The sequence below is a fragment of the Nicotiana tabacum genome, chromosome 24 (assembly GCF_000715075.1).
Source record: "Nicotiana tabacum cultivar K326 chromosome 24, ASM71507v2, whole genome shotgun sequence".
NCBI classification, from domain to species: Eukaryota; Viridiplantae; Streptophyta; class Magnoliopsida; order Solanales; family Solanaceae; genus Nicotiana; species Nicotiana tabacum.
The window spans coordinates 81,226,673-81,236,751 of record NC_134103.1 but is presented as its reverse complement, the minus strand read 5'-3'; the positions used below and the strand labels follow the sequence as shown (position 1 = coordinate 81,236,751).

The 10,079-nt window shown below is 34.8% G+C and overlaps 1 protein-coding gene and 1 pseudogene across 1 annotated transcript; one reads left to right on the top strand and one right to left on the bottom strand.

Annotated features, from left to right (window-relative positions):
* Positions 1-579: 579 nt before the first annotated feature.
* Positions 580-8,229, bottom strand: LOC107780275 (calcium-dependent protein kinase 13-like; annotated as a pseudogene).
* Positions 1,688-3,672, top strand: LOC142178481 (uncharacterized). Its single transcript, XM_075248084.1, has 2 exons — positions 1,688-2,989; positions 3,059-3,672. The coding sequence occupies exon 1, from the start codon at positions 2,221-2,223 to the stop codon at positions 2,923-2,925; it is 705 nt and encodes a 234-aa protein (XP_075104185.1). The 5' UTR covers positions 1,688-2,220; the 3' UTR covers positions 2,926-2,989; positions 3,059-3,672.
* Positions 8,230-10,079: the final 1,850 nt, after the last annotated feature.

Below are 10,079 nucleotides of genomic sequence, written 5' to 3'. Positions count from 1 at the left end.
TGACGGATCCATAACACATAGTCAGATAGTCTAACACAAACTACTCTTGCAAATTTAGTTTTCTAATTTGATCTTGATATGTACGTACCTCAAATGTTAAATTGGTTTTGGTATATTAATTTTACATTTTGTGACCAACCTAAAACATTGCATTGTAGGCTAATAAATATTGGTTAGTATCTTTAATTTTAACAGTTTAGATCAAATTAAATAGCTATCAGTTGGTCAATTCGGTTACTAAGTCTTAGCTTATTAATATCTACATTAGACTGAAAAGAGGAGGTATTATTATTTTTCTCAATGAAGCAAAAACCATATATCACTTGCGTGTGGGCTGTGATTATCGAAATTGGAAATTTTAATTAAATGGAGTATCAAAAGTTCTGGAAAGAAAACCTGGTGAGTTCAAGGTTTATAAAGACTGAAATGAATTGCAGAATATCAAATGGAAAGAGATAGGTTAGGTGCCACAAGGAAACACCCAATGTTGAAGAAATTAGAAAACAGTTGTACACGAGTTTCTCATGACCAACTAATGTGATAGAAGTGAAGTGAACATAAACTATCTCAACTCGGTAATTGGCTGCCGTAAAAATATTAAAGGCATTTGACCGGACCAATAAACAAAATCTGCAAATACACTTGGGTAAAGGATTTGGTTGGAAATCAACTTTGAATTGGTTACATGCAACTCCTAATCAATGGTTAAATCTCAAGATACAATTGAGCGATAAATTTGTATGAAGTTACTGATTATTCACATTCTAGAGGTACTAGATTGGATTCTTATCATACTAACTTTCTCTTATATATTTCTAAGATTATTGACAGATTTTAAGGGGAAGAAAGACTAGTTCCTTGATTTTCCACCTTGAAGTTCTTGGATTGCTTACTTGAAAAGGACTCCTCATTGAAGCTAATCACATATATGAAGAAGGAAACTTGGCTACTCAAAAGCATAACTTCAATTGGATCCACTCCACCAATTCATGCTTCCAATGTTACCCTGTTGCTAAGATTCTCCTTTGCCTAAACAGTTCATATTTTTTCCTATTCGAATTGAGCCCATGCTAAGCAACCATCAACTATATATTTAGCCAATCTGAATGCAGCCACTGCAATCCATGGTAAAAACATCGGTAATAAGATGAATCATTAACCTCGAGCGAAAAATTAGAAGAGACTCGAGAAAGAGGATTAAACAAATATGAAATAACACCTACACAGCATTTCAACCCAAATATTTGTATAAACAGTCCAAGTCCTTGACAATGATAAGTACAGAAAGGGTGAAACAAGACTAGCATATTTCTTTTCCCAATTATGCTGTAGGGTAAATATGTTCCGCATTTTTTTGATTTGTAAATAATAAGTAAATATATATAAATAAAGTATAAGTAACTACAAAATAAATATTCACAATGTCTTGCTCTGAAGCACCACTAGGACGCAACATTTCTACTTGACGTACACATCCATTTAATTTTCTTACTGCCTTCTCAATATTGCAAATCGATGTTGTAGTGATTTTTTGTTGCGAATCTCCCAATTAGATACCTTGCATTATTGTATGCATCTACAACTCGAGACCAAAATTGATCTCTAGATTGATAGACGCCCGTTATTGGATCTTGAGAAATATCTAAATACATTTGGCATAATAGAAGATCTTCATCTACAGAGGTATCCTACAGATCGAATGGACATTTTTTTTTTCAAGTGATTAGAGGAAAAGTGAATTATATGGTTAAAGAAAAATAAAAAGCACTTATGGTTATGGAAGGATATGCTAACACCATAAATATATATAGAGATATATGTAGACGCTACAAATTAATAGACCCCAATAGGATAAGATTTATTTTTATCTAAGCCGTCGAGTGGATTTCGTCCTAATCTCAACCATCTGTTGGATTTCATCCTTATCTCTATCTTATCTTTACTAAATAAATATCTCTACACATTATTCAATAGACAACTCACCAGACACAATAATTTAATAGACCCCAATAGGATAAGATTTATTTTGATCTAAGCCGTCGAGTAGATTTCGTATTAATCTCAACCGTCCGTTGGATTTCATCCTTATCTCTATCTTATCTTTACTAAATAAAAAGCTCTATAAAAAGGAACATTATTTTGGAAAAATAACATCAGATTTCCAAATCATTTCAAAAGTAACTAAAAATTATTATTTGTCTTCTAAAAATAAATCTCTATATGGGAGGTTCATCTAATAATAATGATTCAAATTCCTCTTCATCATCGTCATCGTCTTCAGAAGAATTACAGTCACATGATCTTGAAGCTCACATGCAATTGTGCATGCAAGCATTTCAGATGAACAATTATGTGTTGCAGTGTTTGCACGATCAAAATAATGATGCTATCAGAGTTGGCTCTGTTCCTGGTCATGTGGTAATTAAGCGAGATCGTGAAAGTGCTGATAATAATTTATTTCTGGATTATTTTTCAGAAAATCCACGCTATAATGATCGTCAGTTTCGTCGTAGATATCGGATGTCCCGTAATTTGTTCATCCAAATAGTTGATGAAGTTAAAGCTCATGATATGTACTTTGTACAACGCGCCGATGCTATGGGTAGATTTGGATTATCTACTCTACAAAAAATTACAGACGTGTTTAGAATGCTGGTATACGGTTTGCCAGCGGATGCCACTGATGAATATGTGAAAATTGGAGAGTCGACTGCAATTGAGAGCCTGAAGAGATTTTGCCGAGCTGTCGTAGAGGTTTTTGGCGAGCAGTATTTAAGATCACCAACACCTAACGATGTTGAAAGGCTTCTGCACATCGGTGAACAGCGTGGCTTTCCAGGAATGCTAGGCAGTCTAGACTGCATGCATTGGAAATGGAAAAATTATCCAACAACATGGGCTGGACAATATGCATATCGTAGTTAATCCCCAACAATTATTCTTGAAGTTGTGGCTGATTATGACATTTGGATATGACATGCATATTTTGGTATGCCCGACACGAATAATGACATTAATGTTTTAGAGTCATCACATTTGTTTTCCGATCTTGCTGCAGGTACTGCTGCTCCCGCCCATTATGCTATTCAAGGACAAGAATATAATATGGGTTATTATTTAGCTGACGGTATATATCCAAAATGGTCAACCCTTGTGCAAACTATTCGTGAGCCACGTTCGGCAAAGAAGAAATATTTTGCGATGAAACAAGAATCATGTCGAAAAGATGTTGAACGTGCATTCGGAGTTTTGCAACAACGTTTTGCAATTGTTGCAGGACCGTCACGTTTTTGGCAAAAAGAAGTGCTACATGATATAATGACTACATGTATTATACTGTACAACATGATAATCGAGAATAAAATTGAAAATTAAAAATACATTAAATGAAAATACATTAAAATTGGAAATACATGAAAATTGAAAATACATTAAATTTAACTCGACATAGAAGAATTAAGGACAAAGATGCTCATTTTGCACTTCGTAATGCATTAATAGATCATTTATGGGAGAATACTAGAGGTTGAAGTTGAATATTTATGTAGTATTTCGAATGAATTTTATCGTTATGTAATATGTATTTAATTAATCTTGTATCGCAATGATTTCATTTTTATTTGAATTATTAGTTAATCTATAATAATTGCTTACAAATTATATTATTTAAAATTTTATGGAATTGTTTTAATGGAAATTACAAATTAATGAAAATAAAATATGGAATTTGTTTAGTGGAAATTAAAAAATAAAATTGAAATGAAAGATAATAATATAATATAGAAGAGAGAGAAGAATATAAAAAAGAATATTCTCTTTTGGGGGGAAAAATGGGGGAATGGTTGGAGTAATTTACCAGGTTTAATTGGCACTAAAACAAGAAGGTAGCTCAAGCAGATTATAGTCTTAAACAAAATTATTGGAATGCGCATAGCAACTTGACATATAACAGATCTTAAATCATGTCAAGATCATAACTGAAGCAGATACTATCAGCATCACAGTACCACAAAAGTTGCTTCAATATGATAATAACAGACTCTAAGCATCATGTAAATCTTAGCCCACAGCAAAAAGTGGGAAAGTAAAACTCATTCGATAAGGAATATGAAGGAAGACTCACTGCTTGAATAAGCATCTGTATTTCAGATTCTGCCAGCTGTGAATTGAATTTTTGAAGCCCGGCTTTTAGTTCCTCAACTGAAACAATACCGTTATTATCAGTATCTATCTTGCTAAACATTTCTTTGAGGTCTTCAACTTCTTCATTAGACAAGAAATCAGCAATCACCTGCATGTGGAAGATCATCTTTTAATGCCTCCAGAAGCATGCAAGTTAAATACAGTTCAAAATGCGTCAGATTAATGAACTAACCCTCAGACCTTTCCTCTTAAACCTATTCATCATCGAAAACTGCTTAAATCTTGATTTGACAACATCTCCAAGAGGAATATTTGGAGCCTTCTTAGCATTTTGAAGCCAAGAATGTTCTACAAGAAAGACAGTTCATTAGCAAAATACATGAAGCATCAGTCATATATTAGTGTTAAAGTCCACTAGTTGGGAACCTCAGCAACTTCTTCATTAATGCATTAAGAATTTCAGCAGATCCCAATTATAGTGATTTGAAAGATGAAATGGATTGCCACTATTCCTTTTTTAAAATTTTTTGTCTACTGTTTGTATCATCTTCAGTTATATCTACCTTTTCTTTTGTCTTTTACTAGTTCTCTAAATTTATACATGACTGTTCTATTCCTTTTTCTTATCCACATCATCCCAAATTTCACGGGTTGCTTGAGTTGCAAAGAACGTTGCTTTTCCAACCATTTAAACGTCGTTGAGATGGAATATAATGGGGAGCAAGAGCATGCAAACCAGGAACTTATGGTGACACTCATATTAGTTTCAAATAAACTTTTAGATATTAAATAAAAGTATAAAGTATAGGACTTCCAAAACACAATTATTGATTTTGCCCTGTTGCTGCAATTGTTGGATTTCACCACTAGGTGGATCTCATGCCTCAAAAGTTGGATATTTTGGCAAGTTATCAAACTGCAAAATGCATGTCTGCCAGCACAACGTGAAGCAGATCGAGAGCAGATTGGTCTCCAACTGAGCTACTTAAAAAGATGTGCCCTGTGGGAAGGCAAGGGTTTTCTCAAAGAACATAATCGCCACATGTGGAACCCAACTTACCGAGTACTTGTTTAGCAGTTAGTCGAAGCTTTGGTTCTGGCTCCAGCATTTGTTGTACAAGATTTTTAGCAGTCTCTGAAATACTTGGCCAGGGTTCACGCTTGAAATCTATTGCCCCACGTAGTATGGCCAGAGCAACACCTTGTTCAGATTCTGTATCAAAAGAGAGACTATATCAAATGAGAGTAGTTTATATGTGAGATCATACATATGAAGAAGAGGAGGGAAGGGGAAGGGGAGGGTTCAAGTCGAACTTACCAGCCCAAAAGGGAGGAACTCCACATAACAAAATATACATAATGACTCCTGCACTCCATATATCTATTTCTGGTCCATAGTTTCGCCTGAGCACCTCAGGAGCCATATAATAAGGGCTTCCAACAATTTCAGAAAACCACTCACCTAAAAGCCACCACAAAACTTTCAAGAATTAAACATGATTAATGTGTTTGAAAAAAATATTGATGTGCTATAGCTATATCATGGTAATCGACCATATGAGATTAAATATAACAATTTTCCAGGAGGACTGAATGAAAAATGACAAGAGCCATAACACAAGGGTGTTCAGCAAACAAAGAAGATAGACCCTAATACTCTATATATCAGCATTGGCATTTGTTACACGTATCAGTCCCATCTATTCCCTATGTATGTGCATCTATTACATGTTACATATATGGCAAAACATGTCACTACCAATCATACAATGACATTCTCTCGCCATTTATTCATATTAGATCATCATTGAAGGCTACATGGAACCAGAAAACGGAACAAGATACAGGATAACAAACCATAATGTCTTTTTCTTTGTAAATTATTTTTAATTGTTTGTCACATCTCATAAAAGTGTGGTTCCATCAATTCCACAAGGATACATTGGAATTACTTGACCACAACATATTAAGACGGTTATTAAGCATCACAATCATGCCAGAACTGGGTGCAGTGCTCATTTGCAACTCCTAAAGATCACTTCTTAGACATACATCAGACATATATTGCGGTTAGAGATACATATGAATATATCTTTTGCATTGTTCAGGGGTTATGATGAAGAATAATGAAGTGAATGAGAATTTTACAATCCTACTCTTAGTCAACAGTTTCTTCTAAAAATGTCTCGGACGATGATCCAGTTACATAGGCTTCTATACTCTATTTTGGTACTAGCTATGCTAAACTTCAAGCATCATTATATAACATTTGAATATTTATTATACAGATTACATTATTCAAATAAAAATAGCTAGCACACGGTTCTTCAATAAATTTACAAAGAGGCCAAATGTATGCAGGCTAAAGTTATTTTGAAGTTCTGTACAGCCATTGCAACAGGCACTCACATCGGTGAAGCACCTTGCTAGCTAGACTTAAAATCAGATCATATACAATCTTCCAGGGCCCACATGAGGCACATTCAAGTTATGAATAGCTAGATGATAATCTTTTTGGATAAGTTGAAAGAAGGGGCTTACATTTTGGCTTTAAGAAGAAAAAAAAACTGACAGAAGGGGCTTAAGTAGTGCAGGTTAACATGAATTTGATTGTTCTATACTGCCATCACATCAAGCAGTCAGATGAATGGAACTCCTAGATAGAAATATATTGAAAATCAGAAGATGTTTGAAGACGGTGAGCTTAAAGATCAAAACATATATTTGAAGTCCAACAAACCTAGTGCTTCCATAATGATATAATCAATTTCAAGCCTCAAAACTATGTTAAGAAACACAAACTTGGTTCATCACAATAAACGATGTCCAGACAACAAGAACTGTTCTTTTCTTTGAATAACTTAACAACAATCAGTGCTACTTTGTTTATAAAACTTAACCTCTTTGCTGCCAATTTCACTAACACCAAAATCATTACAATTGTCTTTGTTCATTTAATCATAAAACTCAATCAGACCTCAGTGGATTTGGCATATATGTAACATGTCAAAGATTTGTATAACATCCTCTATCCATTGTCTCAAATACTACTACTCCAAGAAAGAATCCGAATTAAATTTGATCTCGTGATTCTTCCCAGTATAGAAAAGAAAAACATCACTGATAAGACAAAATCTTTAAGATACCACTTTAGTGTACAAAGATTATATCCTATATTTACTTAAAAACACCAATTAGAGTTTTCTTTTTTATACCTGGCTGGAAAAATATTGATAAGCCAAAATCAATAGCTTTAAGTGGCGAATTCTCCTTTTTATTGGCAAACAAAAAGTTCTCAGGTTTCAAGTCTCGATGAATCACACCATTTTTATGACAAAGCTGCACCACTTCCACAACCGTCCGCATGACAGCCGCAGCAGCTCGCTCCGTATAATGCCCCCGTGCCACTATCCTATCGAACAGCTCGCCGCCTTCGCACAACTCCATAACCAAATGCACGGCATTCTCATCCTCACAAGCTTCCTTAAATCTCACAATGCTGGAATCTAACGGCAAATGCTTCATTATATCCACTTCCCGCCTTACATCCTCTATATCAACAGCTGTTCTAAGTTTTCGCTTCGAAATCGACTTGCAAGCCAAAAGCTCACTGCTGTTACGATCGGTACAGAGGTAGGTTATTCCGAATTCACCTCTTCCTAATTCTCTATCAACTAAGTATATTTCCTCGATATTCGATTTCTTTACGTCGGTTAGTACGGTGATTGGTTTTTGGTTTTTTTCCGGCGCCAGAGTTTTCTTTCCGGCGGTGATCGTGACCGGAGTAGTTTGATGATTTTACGTCTTCTCTCGCTACTGCCTCCGGAGATATGCAGCAATTCCCCATTTCTGTAGAGCTATAACTTAGCTAGGGTTTTTCATTATTGTGGTGCGTATAATACTGGGCATATTGTTATTGTACAACTTAGCTAGTGTTTCACATGATTGAAAACCGTAGCTATAACAGAGTAGAGTAGCAAAATGTAAATGCTTCAGTGAGCTCACACTTATGTGGAGAAGAAAGGAAGGTTGGAGGGGGAGGGGTGGGACTGCAATTAGTATTCGTACGGTATCGTTTGGGGTGCTTTTGTAATGTGAAATGTATTTTTTTATTTAAGATTATTATATATATATAAATAGAATATTAATAGTCAAATTCAAAATGTGTGTATGATTTGCGAGTAGATTTTTGTCTGTTGGGTCTGAACTTTTGTCGGATAATTCAGCGGTCGGAATGGGACGGCTATGAGTAGGAGGAGTTTGGGGATTTCTATTGGATTTATTGATTCGGGTAATCAAAGATAGTGCTAAAATGCCCGTCAAAAAGGTTTTTCTTATATAAAACTACAATTTGAGACATTCAATTAGAGATCATCTTAATATGCACAACCAAATTCAAAATATTAAGTTTTATGAATTATAAACCATAATTGTTTGTGATCGTGCCTATTTAATTTCAAATAAATTATTTATACATATATTTAAATAATTTTTTTAATATAAATACAAAATTTGAACAAAATATATTAAATTTAACCGATAATCGTCCCTCTTAAAAATGATTTGGCGCCATATAATGCAATCATGCAAAATGGTCAAAGTTGTCGATCTCTGTATTTCGAATAATAATATTAAGTTCTAAGTTGGCCGTAATTCGTCTCTCTAATAAGCCAGCTTTCTTTATTGTTCTTTTCACATATAAGTTGCTTCCGTCTTAGGAAAATTTGATTAGGAGGTTTAAATAATTGTCTCAACAGATGCTTGTTTTCCCTTCCAGCTTGTGAGAATGGGTACTTTTTGTCGATCAAGCAAACACATCTTTGACTTCTTGTTAGTTGTACTACACCCAAAAGTGATACTATCTAATAAATAGATGATAAGTTATGTGTCTTGTTATGTTGCTCAAGATCAATAAGTCTCAAGTCTGGGACAAGTTCTAACACTCAGAGTCAAAGAAACAACAGAGGTAACAGATAGACATCAGTTACATTGCTGATTGTATCAGTCAACTCTCCACAGTTGTAAAGTGGCTGCAACTGCGCCTCAGCACACACGCAACAGTGCATAAAGTGCACCGGTCACTTTATGGGGAATGCCCTTGTACCAAACATGTTTACATCATTCGACTGATGTCATTTATGTAATATTAATATGAAGCAAAGGCAAAACATCACACTTGCACATTCTAAAATTTATCAAGCTTCCTCTCAAGTGTGTTGCCAACTTGCAAGTGGAATTCAAGACGTCAAGAACAAAGAACAACATAACGAAGGACATATTTCCTGTATTGAGTCATTATATGTCCTTAGTTATGTTGTACATTTATTAAAGTAATTTACTTGTAATTCCTACTTAGCTTAGTTAGAAGCATTGTGTAGAAAACCTTTTGTAAAACCATAAACCTTGTGTTTGTGTCTTGGCTAGAGTTAGTCGAGTTGTAAGCTTTGTAATAGAATTATTACAAAGAGGCTTATAATAGAGTTATTACAAGTTAATGAGGGATTAAGAGGTTAATTCCTAGGTTACAATAGTTTGTAATCTGAAGTTTGCTCCGTAGTGAAGTTGAAATCCTACGAGTGTAGGTCGTGGTTTTTAATCCCGTGAGCTGGGAGTTTTTCACGTAAAACTCTATTGTGTTATTTACTAACTGTTGTGTGTGTGTGTTCTGTGGGAACTAATAGAGAACCCGGTTCTCTATATAGTTTGGTGGACCCTTAGTTTCTATCAATTGGTATTAGAGCATATTCTTTCTATCAGGCTAACACCTAGAAAGGATCCTCATGGCTGCTCCACCAAACTTCGAAGAAGGTCAATCCACCTACAGACCACCAAAATTCAATGGCCAATACTACGGATGGTGGAAGACAAGGATGCATGACTTTATCATGACTGAAGATTCAGAGCTCTGGGATGTTATCTGCGATAGTCCCTTCATT